We start from the raw sequence: 16,894 nt of genomic DNA, 5'->3' as shown, positions 1-16,894 counted from the left end.
AGAAAGTATAATTCAATGCTTTTTTTAAGATAAGTATTAAAAAGGTTTGTAGTTTAAAACTGTTTACAGTCAGAAAGAGGCAGTGTCTACAGCAAAATAGACAAAAGAGGAAAGCCTATATCAAGCCCTGTCCAACAGTAAATGACAGGCCTGGCCTGTTGTAATCACTACCTCTTAAACAAAAATTTACTGGTTTCTTCCAAATGAAGAGAGAAGTGTGCAAACACACACCTTTTTTGAAAGATTCAGCAGATATTCCTCTTATCTTAATCTCGCTCTGGATTACATTCATAGGCAGAAAATATGAGGCATTAAAGTAGAGTCAACTGATCTAAACACAGAGGAAATGCTAAGAACTTAGCTGAGGCCGACTTGAGGGCAAAGACAGGGTGGTTTCTTTGGCGAAGGCAGACCCAAACATCAATTATGCTCCAAACCCTCTTTCCCAAAGCCAAGGATAATCTTGCTCAGCAGGGCTCAATTATAGGTTATTTCTAGCTAGACTCAGTCCACATTGTGCACTACATTATGCCAAGTCTTCCAACACAATCAATAAAATGTATCCCTAACTCAGAGTATGTAATACTATGCATTTATCAGAAAGCACAATGAAAAAGAAGAGGCTTTTGGAAGTTAACTTTATGAAAGTGCGACAAATGGTGACAGACTGCTAGTTTCAAAACAGCTACACAACTACTAGTAGCTATAAATGAAAACAAACAAACAACTTACTGTAACTAATCCTCCCAGTGTCTTCTAATGTTCCTTACCCATTATCACCAACATTAAAACTACCTATCTGTCAACTTTTTTTTTCGTTACAGACTCATGAATATTCTTATCTTCACAGTTTCACAGGAAGCCTTCGTTGTGGTGTGTGACTTTCCCACCAACAGAATGAAAGAAAACAGCGGTGCTGTTCAATGTTAAGCACTCTGGAAATATAATTTGCATTGGAGTTAATGCTCAATGCATTAGAATGTGACCAAAGACAGGTCCTAGTAGTAGGGTTGTGCAATTCCAATTGTCATTGTACCTTTCAGCACATCTCTTTCCTTTACTTCACACTGCTTTCTTTAGTTTTTCCAGTTGATTTATGATTAGAGTTTAAGGATAATTAATTACAAAGTGAACTTTTGTCTTTTTTCAGTTTAATACATCAATTTTTAACTCCATTTTTAAATAATTGTAAATAATTTCAATGTTCATAAGAGTGACCCAAACAACTGATAATATTTGTTTTTGCCATAACAGAACAGGCCTAGATCTCAGCAAACACACACACTAGGGGAAATGGTTAACTGAACAGCAAGGAGTTAAACCAAATTTGTGTCTGTTCCTTAGAATCTTCTTTCCTCACTTGTCCAGTTAATGATTTAGCTTTGTGCAAATACAAACACAGAGACACCTGGATCAAACCTATGTTTAGATAAGATGTCTACCCGTCATTACTGCACCAAATAAATGACACGTGGTATATTATATGCTATGCACACATCACATGAACTTTGGAGTCGTGTCCGAAATTGATATTGAAGGTGATAATATAAAACCAACCGACTACTAGGTCAAAGGATATCAAAGCTTGTGCTTAAGAAAATAACCTAGCTAAGCAAGATGTTTGTGCAATTCAAAGCCCATATCCAGGTGCCAACATGACAGCCATGAGAGATGGGTATAGATAATAAACCAAGAAAAAAAAAAGCTTCAAGTATTAAAATAAGCAGAAACAGAACACCCAAATATGGTAGCACCTGACCACTACTGCACAGCAAATACACAGCAAACAAACCCAAAAACTATGAATGACTTCGGTCAATAAGACACATCAAATGTTTTATGCTGCATAAGATTTTTATACACTCCACTAAAATGTTTATTTAACAGTTAATCCTTGCAGGGGGCAGCTTACTGAGAGCCCACTGTTGGGGCATTTCACAGAGCTTGGTTTTTCATCCACATACTCTTTAATGCCATTAACGTCTTTCCAGATTAAAGCAAACACACTAATTCACTGGAATTATGTCCCAGATAATCACAGAGAGATGGTGATCTGCAATCCAGGGGGATTCCCCCTAGTTGGTACACATCTGTACTGCCATCAGAGGCTTATCCTGGTAGATTTTGGGGCAGGGGCAGAAGAGCTGTAAGTCAGTTGCAAAGACCCACAGTCTAGCAGCCCAGTGTCAGTACATCACTACAAAGGGTTGTGTTTACAACATTTAAAGTAAGTGATGTGTGACTTTATAACAAGTTCACCTTAGCTGCAGTGCAGTACTTAACAGCCATTATACTGCAGTAGAAGCAAAGACATTAGATAACACTATTTTTGGTATCATTTCTTAACTTGAACTCACAAAACTCTTAATAAAGATTAAACAAATTCAGGAGAATTTAGACAGGGGTATTTTATGCCTTTTCTGACACACAGCAGAAGGTAGTCTATTTTAGATGCGTTCAGTGGAAATACTGTATGTGGGTTAGGTGAAGGTGCCTGAACAGAGTACGTAGGAGTGAATATGATGACCACTCACTGGAGGTAAATGCATCAGACAATCCGCTTGTTAAGTGTGATGTCTTTATGCTCCTTGAGTTCCCATTGAGAGTTAAAAATAATCTAGTGCAGCTGTCAGGGCATCTATGAAAAATGGCATTTAGTGGAATCAGAAGTTAGTAGCAAATTGTCTAAGTAGTCGACATCGATTGCTGAAAGACCATAATCTGACTTATGTAAAAAAAACTTTTGGATGGTCCCTTATTCACAAGGGGTCATCAAAGCAGGTTGGTTTGCTAAATGTGATTTGACAGATTTTTACAGCTGATGCTCTTCTTGATGCTACACCCCCCCCTCCCCCCCAAAGGGATTTGTGCTTTCCCCTTAGCTGTGAATCAGGGATCATTCACTTGTGAGGCAAATCACTACACTATGGAGCCAACATATTCTAATTTAGTGCTTAGAAAAACTTGCATAGGTAGAGAATGAAATGTTTTGGTGGTGCTTCTCTCAAGCAAAGACCTCACTTGAAATGACATCACTTAACAAGCAGACTAGCGCAACCTGACATCTCACACACTTTGCAACAGGAAGATGGCAATTTAAAGCCAAGATAAAGTCCAATCTAGCTAGGCTGGACATTTATTTTTTTAATCAGGTGATGTCTAGAAAAGATTACTTGGCTAGCAGTGCATGTGTAAAACCAGCAATGCATTGCGTCTGGAAAGTTTTTACAGTCAAAATCTGATCTTTTTTTAAATGTTTCACAGGCAACTAAATGTTTAAATAAGAGTAAATAGACATTATTCACTCTTACTCAACTGCTTTTAGTGTAAACAAGACAAAAGACCATCCAGTAGTGGTCAGTTTCTACTACTACTGCCACTCCAGTACTTTCATATACTTCACCCAAAGCTATTCCTGTACTTTCTTGGTAATACACTTTGTTGGTATATAAACCTTTAATTCAGCCGCTCAGCACTCTGGAAAAAGGTTTTTACTCGGGATCTCTTAATTTTTCTGTATTCATCTTTCCTTCAGTCCTGATGGTGTACCATTGCTGTCACAGAATTCACCACAACATGATGTGGCCACCACCGTGTTCAACTGTGTAGAAAGTAATGTGGTGTTTGTGTCCAAATAGTTCAATCTATGTTTTGCTTTTTTCTGTCTGAGAGACCTTAAGGTGTCTTTTGGCAAACTCTCAGTGTACTGATGGTTGTCCTTGATAGTTACCATAGGGCTGTATTTTCAACCATGTTTCTCAAATGAGTCACAAAGTATACTGACAGCTGCCCAAGTATTTTTTATAGACAAATTTAACCCCCCCCCCCCCCCCAATGGCACCATGAACAATTCCCAATGTCTTTCCCAATGTGAAAGTTCAGTCACTACTAATGAGACCCAACAAACTTCCGTTTCCCTCCCATATCTGACCAAGTCTTTTAATGCTGCAGAAACACCTTAGTATCCAAAAATTAAAACAAATCTTATTGTAGGAAGATCAAGGATCAGTGATAGAAGTATGATGCACCGGGATTCAACTATCACAACAAACAATGTGTCATCAACTCGACGTTTCAGTTGTTTATATGTTTGCTCTTGTTATTGTGCAGCATATGTGCAGACTATGTGTAAAACATAACCGAATGCGGAATTTTGAACATGGATTTGGCATGGATTTTTAGCATACATTCTATATATGCTGCATGTTTTGCAATCTGTGCAAATATGCATAACAATGTTCCTGTTCTTCAGATCACTGTCCTAATTTGTTTGAGCAAAGGAGCGAACACAAACTGGCTTTTCTTCTTCTTATATAGTTTGGCTATCTCCACCTCCAGCCAGACAGCAGACTGACCAGATTCCTTTCTGCCTGTATCCAAGTGTCACTGCTTGGGTCTCAACAGAAAAGGAACAAATGCTTCATTGTGGGTCTTGATGCACTCTGAACAGGGGAATGAAGTCCTCGCAGGGATGATAGATGCAAATCTCGAAGTTCTCTCATTGTTATGCCCATGCACATGAAGCACCATGCTTGAATATGATTATTTCCTTTAAGCCACTCATAGTCATAACGTAATAAAATAATGCATCTTTATTTTCCTGAATAATGTCCCAGATTTAAAAAGAAAATAGCGCATTAAACACTGTTGGTTAACTCTGTGCTCGTGTTTACTTTGATCACAGCGGGTAAGTATACCAAACAAGTTTCACAGCAATTTATTTCCCACGACATGAACGTGAAAAGCTATGCTAAAGATGATGCTAAAGATGTACATAAAAAAAAGACTGATGTGGCTAACATACAGGAGAATAAGCTTCAATGTAGCCTTTAGTTAGCAACTAGCCTGCTGTTAATACTCCACTAAGGGTACTGCTAAGCAAAGGGCTAGCTAGCAGCAGCAGCAGCCAGTTGTCAACTACAAGTTAACGTTCAACATGTAAGCTAACGAGCTGGCAGCGATAAAAGTAATGACAACAGGAATCTGATCGATGCTAAACTTGCAAGGTAGACAGGCGATTAACTCGCCCCAGCACAGCAGCCAAACTCCCTCTTTTAGCATGCTACGGCAGCCGATTTTGGTACCACAGTTGGAGAGCTAACCTCAACGGCAAAGTTAATCGCGGAACTTGGCATAAGCCAACGTTAACTACATTCGATAGCAACCTCCCGTGCCCTCATTCACCTCACTATATGTTAAGCCGACGTTACTCACAACTTTTGTTTCTTCTCCTCTTAGTTGAGCTAGGTGGCTAGCTTGCAGACGATCTTTTCATTCGCCGAACAAGCTTCAACATCCTGGCCCTTCTCCATTGGAAGGATTTGCGTAGTGGTGTGATTTTTTTTTTTCTCAGTCGGTTTCTGTGGTGGAAGAGCCCCACAGCCAGAACAGACGGCAGCTTGTTTGCCCCGCCTTCTTTGTTCTGATTGGCTCTGATGGTGTACGCCTACACAGAACTCTACGTTCTACCGGACAAGGAAAGTGCCAATCTTGATAGAACGACCTGTTGATTGGATGACGTCTTCTGCGGGAGTTTCACACGAATCTACCTTTTTTCCCCCTTTCTTTTTCAATCTTACGAGAGTACACCGGCCTTGCGCGGATAGGCGGGTAGTCGGAAGAGACGCAGTATGTCAGGTATTTTATGATTTATTTATATTTGAGCATTGCTGACGGCAGTATCGAGTAATCACAAAAATATCAGTTAGAAAGCTTCCAAACGGATACAGAGATTAAGTATTATTTCATTCTGCGGACTAAACAAACATTATATATTATTATGTTAAAATGTGGAATCAGCTGTATTGTCTCTTTTTTTAAACGATCATTTGGATATATTTGTTGAGGCGTGTGGGCATGCCTGCAGTGTGTGTCGTGCCTCTTATGGAGCACTTTGGTCAAATTTGACTGGATTGTCAGTTACCGATAAAGCTGTTCTGGTATCACTTATTACTCATAAAAATATATAAATATAACGCGGAGGGGACTACTCTATCTCTGTAAATAAACCAATTAAACCAATATAAAGTACTTAATATAAGACTAACTGTGGTACTGCAAAAATTGGGAATGATTTTGTTTGCATCACTATATGAAGAAAGTGGAGAAACCAAAGGCCAGCAGTTATGAGCTCCTTTCATAAACACTAACTGATATAAAATCATAAAACTGATTAAACTTCATATTTCAAAAATGACCAGCTGTCTTCATCAAAAGAGTCATTAAGTCCTTGTATTATTTGACACTTATAAAAATATAATTTTGGCAAAATTAAATATAAAACACGTTTCGTCATAAAAGGAGTATTTACTTCCTAAAAAAAAAATCATTTCATCCCAAATATGATGATTTATTGCCTTAATTGTAGGTTAGCTGAGCAGTGCTGCTAACTTTCCAAAACAGATTCAGGTTCAGACTCTGGCTAGGACCCTCCAAGACTTTTTCAAATACACTCTGGTGTTATCTTGGCAGTATGATTTGTTGAAATATGAACATTCACAACTGCCTTTAAGCACTCTGAAAAGGGTTTTCACTCAGGATTGCTTAATTTTTGCTTCTCCCATTCCTGTTGCAGTAAAGCATTGCTGATGCTACCATCACATGTTTGACTGTACTAACTGTAAGGGGGTGATGCAGACTGCCTCATATTTCTTCATTTGTTTGTCTGCACACCACGTGATATTGCTTCTCAAGCTCAAGGTCTGAGAGTCCTTAAGGTACCTTTTGGCAAACTCCCAGCTCACTGTCACATGCTCATTACTGAGGAATGTCTTCCATCTGACCATTTTACCATCAAGACCTGATTAGTGGAGGCCTGCACTGATGTGAGCAGTCTGGGTAACTTTTTAAATCAGACGTTATATTTGTAAATGCCTCTACACATATCTGAAGTAAAATCACACTTAGCTTAGCATTACTACAAGTAGTGACCAATTCTCATTCACAATAGGGTAAGAAAGCCACATCGTGTTTTTTTTTCAGTTATACAACTTTGTTAGTGCTTTCACTTATAGACACACGAAAGCACAGGTTTTAAAATGTTATGGCTGTCTGTTCAGCTCCAAAGTGCACCTTCTGTGCTATAAACTGTCAAAATTAAGACCAGATTTCTTAATGCTCAAAATGTGGAAAAGAAAACAAAGAGAAGCCATTATTATTATTAGACTGGTAAGTACCAAATATTAAAAACTCAAAGATATGTTCCCCGTTCCACCTTTCATTAAATTCTGTAATTTGTCATGTACAGATTAACCCCTTACACCTTAGTTGTTTTTGAAGGTAGCCAAGCATTGCATATTCACTGAGCAACCTAAGGTAGGACTACTGCTGCTGTTATGGATGTGGTCGTTACTGTACTCATGCCTGATGATTCAAGTTTGGCAAAACCTTTTTTTTTTCTCCATTGTCATAGGGCTGTTATTTATTTATTTTCAGATCTCATTCTTAACATTCAATAACTGTTTAGTTGTTGATAATTATGTCCAAAGACCTGGCTTTACCCATATATTCACCTCCCTGTATAAACTAGAAATTCTATAAGCGCTTGCTCTTTGATAGAAAGGATAGCAGCGCCCCCTAGTGGTTATTTGATAAAATGAGACGTGTTTACAAGTTTTATTTAAGACATTGATAAGAAGGTGATGAATTCATGCAGAAAATCTCTCCAACACTGGTGAGGATGAAAAAGGAAAGGAAATACTTAAATAGGTGTGCATCAATGTACAGTGACACAAATTATGTAACATATCAAAGTTGTCCTTTTAAAAAAAAAAAAAAAAAATATATATATATATATATATATATATATATATATATATATATATATATATATATATATATATATATAGTTTTTCATATTTTCTGATAGTTTATATTTGCACTAATCTGAATACATTATTTTTACAGTTATGCACACTGAATGTTACCGTACATCCGTCCTCACAGTCTTTAAGCCTGTCCAGCTGGTGCTGCTGGAGCATTTTTCTTACATTCTTCACACACATGGTGGCAGGGTCTATGAGGATAATGTTTGGGTAAGTGTCATGCTGAGGCGTAAGGGTATTGATCATCCAAAGAGAGGAGAAAAAATAACAATGGCTGATAAAAATAAGTATCTGTAACATTTTTAAATAATTGTTTTTATGTCATTTATTAAAGGTGGACCAGCACAATGACACAATTTCCTCTGGGATTAATAAAGTAATTTGATTCCGAATGACATTTGAATGCTTGCACTGTAACTCTGGTGGTCAATAAACAAGACAGAAGAGCAATTACTCAGAGAATATTAAAAAAATAAAGTAAAATGAAATAAAAACAAATGGACAATCAAATATACAACGAAAAACCACAAAGTAAGTCTTTTTCCGATTATCAACACTCCTCTTCCCAGAATCTGCGAATATTACCACACAACATGATAATATTACACAAACAGAAATTCAGCACCTGCCCTCCCTGTGTCTGTGACCAGGGTGATCTCTCTTTGACCAGGGTCCAATCCCCGGTCCACCCTGAATGCCAAGCTCCTGGAATTTGCTCCGACAAGTGCCCACATAGGATGCTTTCCCCACTGCAAATCCAAGGATCCCTGCAACTGAAGAAGAACAATTATTTCATTAATCACAGCTGCCACTTACAAACTGAGATCCAAGATACTGAAAGACACAAACCTGCTAGTTTTGGAAAAGGACCAAATCGCTTTGATGATTTCCAAATACCTATGTGGAGGGAAAAAAGTGATAACTATAGAAACACCTGCTTTACTTTGATCAATATCATGTAATTTAAAGTACGGTATTTGAATGTTAATGCTTTACCTTGGTAGATGAGACCACCGGTGACAGCCATGCTGCCCACAGACAATGGAAGCGCTAAAAACAGAAATCAAGTCAAACAGAAGTTACTCTGAAGCTGATCAAAGCCACAAACTGCTGGACAGCGTTTGGGGAAATATTATAATAGAATCAGAGTAAAGTTATTTTAAAAAGCCAGCATTCAAAACAAATACATAATGCATAAAAGGTAAGTTTTTCTGTCTGTGATTAAATGGCGATATTTCCCATATGAATGAATCCACTAGAAGACGTTAATTTTGCTTTGTTTGCCTATAGTTCAACCTAAATGAACTTTGGAGTAATGAGACATATACCAAAACTCAACCTCATGTCCATCTAATGGGATGGAAAGGACGGATACAGGAAGAAGTGATTGCTGCCACTGCATGTTTACATAACTGCTTGATGAGAGAAGATGAGCAGCAGCTGTGTGGTTAGTGGTGAGAGGCCGGGCCAAGATGGAGACTAAAGACAACGATGTGTTGCCACATGAAACACCAATAATCTTCAGTTTGGGAATTCTTTATCTAAAAAAGCCTGACCACAATATTTTCTTTAGTGCAAGCTGCTCACAGTAGCTTATACAATCTTAAGCTTTTGCTGTGATAATTATTTTCTGACAGTTGTATAAAAGATGTGTGGGTGTGCATAAATGACTGATATATCTTTAAACCTCTTGTGTTTTTTTTTCTTCTACTACTTTTTCCAGATCGGGTGTTTTTTCCCCCCTTAGTTTTATCTAGAACCTCTTTTTTACCTCTGGACACTCCCAGCCAAGCTTCACCCAACCTTAACCCTAAGTAAAAGCTCTGATCAGGCAGGGCAGAGTGGTTATAGTATTTAAATGATTTCTTTAAAAGCAATGCATATATAAATAATCATGATCAAATAAACACATTGTAATCACAACTGAGAGAATGACGAAAGTATAAAATCTTACTATGAGTTACTTACCCTCTTACTGATCTGCCCCCCTTTTTTAAGACCACACACTGAATTCCGCAGTGAAGAATGTAAACCCTCAACGGTAAGCTTGATTGATGACCCCTATCCCCTACTTCTACTACAAAAACCCTGCTTACACATCAAAGAACATTTCCAAGTCTTGTCTCTCACTGGGAGACATTTCAACAAATTGTTAATGAAAATTTGTGACACACGTGAGAGCATTTACTGAATGTCTGAAAGAGACTACCTCTGTACCAGAAGCTCTCCTCTTGGCACTCTTTCCAAACTTTTCTCACATCTTCTCTGTGAACATGGGCATCACTCAATGGGCACTGTAAGAAACAGAATAGAGGTTAGTTATCATATGTGACATATAGCATTGCATCTGGGCTCAAAATGTCTAGTACAAATTTGTTTGCCACTCACTTTCCACCCTCCTTTAATGGGAGCTGAACCTGAACCAGCAGCTGCCGGTTCCTCGGTCAGCACTGTTTGCCCACTTATTTCAGCACTCATGATCTTAGACCCTTCAGTAGTTTGTTGCTGGAGCTCTATTATGCTGCTTTTGAAGCTTCCCCTTGCCTGTGTCAAATGCAACAAGCTGTAATAGAACTTCCTGGACTAGACTTTTAACTCCGCCTTCCTAACAGAGCTCTGCCCAGTCAGATTTGTTTGAGCATGAGGATGACAAGCCAAAACAGGTCAGGTTCACCTCTGTATACCAGTTTACACGTCAGTGTTTGACACACCTTTTTTGCCTACAGCTTCGTGTTTGCTCTTTCATATCACTATTTAGTAGACCCACAAGTGTGGGTAAAGGTAACATATTATCTACATGTGTTTAGGCTAAAGATTCAATATACGCAGTCAAACTTCATAACAAGATCACCTATTATTGGTTATTTCATTGGACACACATCCCTATAAGCCAAAGGTCAAGGTTTTCTTTACTACCACTAATAAAAATGCAGATATCAGTGCTACAGTTTCTCTAATAATGGTATATATAATCTGTACTTAAATACCTTTCAACAGGTCACAGCTTAAGGAGCAAAGGCTCACTTATCCATGAAGCAAACACATTTGTTTTACTACTTATTTATTAACATCACTGCTGAGCATTAATTAAATAGTTTAAATTTTCTATATCCTAACAACTGCAACTGCACAAATTCTACAAAAATGCTCTGATTTAGAAAAAAAAATAGTAGCTGTTCACTAGTACAGAACTAATACATAACATTATTCTAAATAACGTATGACTAAAAAAAATTAATTTAAAACTGATCCAGGCCAATGCATAAGGCATCGTATTTAATATGTGAGGTATTTCCTACAAATTTCTAAGTGTACCTGCCAAATAAATTTAATTAGGTTTAAAAAAAAAAAGGGGGGGGGGGGCTACATTCTCCTCCAAAATGTAGTTTAATAGTATAAAAATGAAAACACACATCAAATGCAAAGTAACCCACCTTGAATCCACTATTAAATGCCCATATGCTGTAAACTAGTGCCGACTAGGACTGTCAATGCATAAAGAGTGTAACTGGAAGGCAAAGGAACTACATACACGACTGTGCAGTGGACAACTCAGTAGGCCGTTTTACCCATTTCTACCAGTACAAAGTAATACAAATTTAATCATGGCTGTATTGAGTAAGGTGCTGTGGTTTAAATAACCTGGTGAGCTTCTCTATACTCACACGGGGTATAGTTGCTTAGCTAATCATTTAAACAGAGTCATGTGAGTAACACCATAATGTTACTGATATATAAAAAAACAACTTTGGGCCCAACAATGTTGCTACGTTTGCATTCGTTCGTCTTGTACAAAAACTGAGATTTATAGTCACATGACAAACAGGGCATACTAAATTTGACAGGGTAACGTAAATGAAGGTAAGTGTTCAGAAAGACTTTATTTATCCCCAAGGGGCAATTAAGAGTGGTATTTAGGGCAGCAAAACTGCAAACATTCCGGAAATTTAAGTGCTGTCGTCCTATCCTTGGTAAAATCAAAACATAACTCACATTACCAAATACACCGTCTCCTACTTCCAACAAACGGCGTTGACTTTAAGCGAACCCAAACCGCGATTACACTGGGAAGTCAATTTAGAAGTAGAACTACCAATCAGATTTCATCGTGGGTTGGTTTCAATTTTGCACGAGGAAATTCTAGTGATTGACGTGCGAATAGCACGGCCTGTTTTGAGAACTATGACCAATCACATTTCGTTGAGGGAGGAGCTGGTGTCTTTTCCCTCCCTGTCATGACATGACACCTCGACTAGCCAATTGACAGCGAGCAAAGGCGGAGGCGAATGAGGCTGACCTTCAATCCACAGCTGCGGGCGTGGCTTACATTGACAAGGCCCGCCTATTGGCCGGTCTGCGGACTTCCCACAGACAGTTGTATGTTTCATAAAAATGCACTCTGATGCGGCAAGTAAGTAGTAACGTTAGAGAGGTTTTTCTGGATCAATTTGGGACCCCATAGCGCGTGTGGCACAGACGTTAATAGTCTTGCTCTGTTTTGAACAACAGTTTTGTCTCATGGTCGTGTGGCGTTTGATGAGGACGCGTGAATTCTGTGCTATTTGCTGCTCTCTTTGTATTTGCTAGTGCTGTCTTGTGCGACAACAAAGGGAGGATAGCTGGTGTAATTTTAGCTGTTTGGACATGTGGAAGGTTATATTTGACACTGAAGGTTTTGCGAAGTTAATTTTTCGAGTCGCGTTAGCGGTGCTCGGCTGAATGCGGCTGACGTTAGTTAAATTCAGATGGTTTTCGATGGTTAAACGGCGTGTTGAGCTGTTTATATTCATCTTCATGGGTCACGTACAGCAGGTATCAGCTCACATTTGGCATCCACGCAGGACCATTGCAAATCGGTCAATATTCTGGTCAACTGCGGACTCTTACAGGGAATGAAAATTGTGACGCAGTTGTGTAAAACAGCTTTCATTGCCTGCTGCAGCACTGCCGCCGGGTTTTGCGCCATCTACACCAGCTGCTGCAAACGCCTGTGCGTTGGTTTTGTGCCAGAACACATATAATGTTGTATATTTTTCAAACAACGTAAAATGCATTCAATCAGTTGGTGTAAATGTTGGGGGTAGAAGGGTCTGAGAGAAGTAGTTGTTTTGCAAATGCATGGGAATTGTAGTTTAGTATCCCAAACAGAGCTTAGCTTCCAATGGCCTGTTTAGAGGAAATGGACTACAACGCCCATACGTCCAAACTCTCCAGATACTTTGTAAACTCTGTGCAAGTTGCGCGTCTGCACTGCTATTTTAGGTATGCAGCTAGTGCTATCTGCTCGGCAGTGTACTGGTTTGAGTGTGGTTTTGGCCTCTGAAAAAACGTTAAAATCATCGGTGTTTGGTGACAGCTTTTAATCGACAGTGCACAGAAGGCTTGAAGCGAGAAGGTAGCATGCATGATCGTTCTCACGTCTTTAGAGGAATGCAGTCCCTCCCTCATTCGTGTGAGATATTTTCAGCAACGTAGATCTTTGAAAACTGGAAATCAAGCGATAGTAGTGCGTGCTCTGTGAATGTTGTGTGATTCCTAATCAAAGATCACCTGAGATTTGAGTCCAGTGTTCTTACTGGGGCTGTGATGATGTCACCTTCTTGTACCCTTGTGCTCATGCCAAGCATGATCAGGAGCATAAAGCTGAGTGTCACGGTTTAGTTTAGTTCTTTTCTGACGTTATATTTATTTTTTGGAAATAGATTTTCAGCTGAATTCCCACTTGACTACACTGGCCAGCATCCATAAGATCCACCACACCTTGCACAGGCTGGTAAATGCATATTAGCAATATGTTTATGTGTGCTTTATTTTAGCATGCATGTGCCCTGTACATCTGTGTCCTACTCACACATATTTGTTTTGAATAGAACTTGGCAGAAGACGTTGGACAGGACAGCCACCCCTCAGGTAACTATACAGCTGCTCCTTTTTTATGTTTTTTTAAAATCAGTTTAGTGTTTTTATCAGGCCAGATGTACATTAACATATCACTTTCTGAAGTGGACTCTCAGTGCTTGGCTAGTACTCAAATGTTTTGCTATAGAAAGTTGGCATATTGCATGTCGTTCTTAAAGATTTATTCTTTCATTTTCTCCTCTGTTTACTTCCCTAGCTTGTTGCTCTAAAGCCATGCCTCCTAGGAAAAAGAGGAGACCCTCTGCTGGAGATGACATGTCAGCCAAGAAAAGTCGCCAGGACAGGTGCGAGATCCCTTTAATTAAATATTCAGTGAACTTGAATATGTGCAGTACACAGTTTATTTTGCCATTCGTAAACATATAATAAACGGTGTACTGCACGTGTAGTATGGTTGAAATTTTCTTTTTCCTTCACAGTGTTTTCAGAAAACATGAAACATCCCAAATCCGAGAGGAGGAGATGTTTTCTAGTAAAAGATGCTTGGAGTGGTTCTATGAATATGCAGGTGAGCACTTACTGGACACACTCTTAGTTTCATTGCATTTGACCTCTTCTCAGTGCATACATGGGAAATTGCTGCTATTGACATTTGTTTATCATGAATAGGCTGCGATGATGTGGTGGGTCCAGAGGGCATGGAAAAATTCTGTGAGGACATCGGGGTGGAGCCGGAGAATGTAAGCGCATATTTAAAATCTTTCATATTTCGACATCTGTTTATCTCTCTGGCATTTTCTTTAATGACATCCTTTTGGAAGTGGTGACAATTTGCATTTCTGATCATTTCTGAGACTTTATAAAAGTCTATCTTTTAATCTGCATTCTCAATCAGCAGTCCTAGACCTTTAAGGTCATGTGATATGTAATGGATTGAGTATCTTGTATTTAAGAATATCTGCAACTGTCATTTGTTGCTTGTGCTCAGGTGGTGATGCTGGTTCTTGCTTGGAAGCTGGATGCCCAGAGTATGGGATATTTCACCCTTCAGGAGTGGCTGAGAGGCATGGGCTCATTGCAGTATGTCATTTACTTACTTTAGTGCTTTTTTCTTCTTCTTCATTTTTTTAAAATATAATACAGTTTTCAAGATTTCCTATCTAGATTGATGTGTTTTCTTAGTGTAACTTGCATTAAATTGGATCCTGTAACATACCTAAGCTAGTTTTCTGCTGCCGTCAGGTGTGATTCGACTGAGAGGCTGAGGAATTCACTTGACTACCTGAGATCTGTCCTAAATGACAGCACCAGCTTTAAGCTCATTTATAGATATGCCTTTGATTTTGCTCGGGTGAGTGGAGCAGTCAACACACAGCATTCAACAACCAGGTTAAATTCATTTGAACAAATACAAAAATCTCAGTAAGAAACAGTAAATATTGTAATCTGGCTGTCTGACTTGACTGTCTGTTTGGACTTGTTGCATTGATTTGAGAAAGTCTTGGGTGTTCTGATTGTACAGGAAAAGGATCAGAGGAGTTTGGACTTGAACACAGCCAAATGTATGTTGGGGCTTCTTCTGGGAAAGACGTGGCCTTTGTTTCCTGTGTTTAATCAGTTTCTAGAGGTAAGCAGTTTGGTTGGTTGGGGTGTTTGTTTTGTTTTTTAAGAAAATCAGTCACAGAAGTCTCGTGGAGTAGTTGTATATACCATCATTTGTTGCCCATTTTAACCTTGGAAAGAGCTGTTGTAGCTAAAAAGCTATCACTCTAAAGGATTTATTTGTTATTCCTCAGCAATCAAAGTACAAAGTCATCAACAAAGACCAATGGTGCAATGTTTTAGAGTTCAGCAGGACAATCAACCTGGACCTCAGCAACTATGATGAAGATGGTGCCTGTAAGTGAGCACACATTTACGTGTAGCTGAGTGTTACCCAAATACTAATTTTGTAATATACTGAAATTTGTGCCTCATCTTTGTTTTTGTTTGTTTTTTTTTCATTAGGGCCTGTTTTGTTGGACGAGTTTGTGGAATGGTACAAAGAAAGACAGATGTCATAACTGCAGCGCAAAAATGGGAAAGTAATACAACTGTGACAACAACGACTCTGAGAATCAATAACCAATAAGTAACCAATACAAAAAAAAGTAAAGGAGTGACTGTGGGTGCTTCCTGGGGAAAGGAGGGGTTTGGGCTGTGGGTGGGCTAGGGTGGGGTTGCTGGGTTTGCAGCCTGCATGCACGCTGCTCAGAGCGTGGAGGCAGGAGGGCTGCTGTGCTCCCTACCGAAGTTGCGTAGTGGGCAAGCTTGCAGCAATCTCCAGTGGCATTGCTCTCTCACTGTGACATGTCATATTGCTGTCTGTGTTAGGATAACGTGGTGTCATACATGGATGATGGAAGCAAAATGGTATTGTGTGGGAGAACCACTCCTCACCCCTTGTCTTCAGCACAGAGAAACTGAGAGAAGTGACCATTCATGCATTGTGTCTGAGTCTTAAATAGGGTCACTTTGACCTGGGCACATTAAAGTATTATACATCTGTGCAATGAACTTGAACTTGAGCTTTTCTGGACAGATAGCACTTAATTTTATTTTTTTTTTGTCATATTTTGAGTTTCATAGGAGTACTTCAAGAAGCACACTGTGTCAAATGGTTGATTGCAAGTTTCTATTCTATTGATTTGTGCCAGTTTGTAGTTGTTTTTTGTTTGTTTTCTTCTTTCCCCTCCAGTTTTGATTGCTTCAGCTTTTTTTGTTGTTGTTGTTTTTTTTGGTTTTTGCTTCTAGCTATTCATTTGCTAGCCCCCTGCAAAGGCTTCAGACCTCATAACACCAAACAGTTTAGCATTGCTGCTTACTAACTCTTATTACAGTACAGCGGTGAGCCACTAGTGCTCTGATCAGCATTTATTGGTCTGATGACTGATTTATGTATCTACGTTCTGTAGATGAGAGTATTACTGTGCCTCAAAACATGGAAGTCACTTTGTGTGTCCCACACACATACCAATAAACCCAAATGTACATACACGTGTGATAAGAGTACATGCACACAGACACACTGAGTGGTCAGGGATTATTTCAGGATGAACTCAGACTGTTTTGGCTGTGTTATAAGTTGACATAGAGCTAGTTGGTGTCCATTTTGTCTTGATATGTGGCATCTGTTTGTCTTCCTTAGTCCACTGATAGTTTCAGGTCTCCTC

General features: G+C 39.0%; 2 protein-coding genes across 2 annotated transcripts; one reads left to right on the top strand and one right to left on the bottom strand.

Annotated features, from left to right (window-relative positions):
• Positions 1-7,603: 7,603 nt before the first annotated feature.
• Positions 7,604-10,301, bottom strand: ociad2 (OCIA domain containing 2). Its single transcript, XM_085348391.1, has 7 exons — positions 10,212-10,301; positions 10,033-10,117; positions 8,820-8,873; positions 8,673-8,720; positions 8,449-8,596; positions 7,931-8,014; positions 7,604-7,669 (listed from the first exon to the last, which is right to left on the bottom strand). Exons 1-6 carry the CDS (start codon positions 10,299-10,301, stop codon positions 7,948-7,950), a joined length of 492 nt encoding a protein of 163 aa, XP_085204517.1. The 3' UTR covers positions 7,604-7,669; positions 7,931-7,947.
• Positions 10,302-12,185: 1,884 nt separating this feature from the next.
• On the top strand, positions 12,186-15,856 carry dcun1d4 (DCN1, defective in cullin neddylation 1, domain containing 4 (S. cerevisiae)). The gene is made up of 11 exons (XM_085347677.1): positions 12,186-12,234; positions 13,526-13,596; positions 13,694-13,733; positions 13,939-14,026; positions 14,162-14,250; positions 14,352-14,422; positions 14,671-14,762; positions 14,925-15,033; positions 15,205-15,309; positions 15,479-15,581; positions 15,690-15,856. Exons 1-11 carry the CDS (start codon positions 12,216-12,218, stop codon positions 15,743-15,745), a joined length of 843 nt encoding a protein of 280 aa, XP_085203803.1. The 5' UTR covers positions 12,186-12,215; the 3' UTR covers positions 15,746-15,856.
• The last annotated feature ends 1,038 nt before the right edge of the window (positions 15,857-16,894 follow it).

Source organism: Diplotaxodon limnothrissa, linkage group LG23 (genome assembly GCF_057381915.1).
Source record: "Diplotaxodon limnothrissa isolate DT_005_m linkage group LG23, D_limnothrissa_male_GT1.1, whole genome shotgun sequence".
NCBI lineage: Eukaryota > Metazoa > Chordata > Actinopteri > Cichliformes > Cichlidae > Diplotaxodon > Diplotaxodon limnothrissa.
Note: the sequence above shows the minus strand (reverse complement) of the source record. Positions and strands in the feature narration are given on the sequence as shown.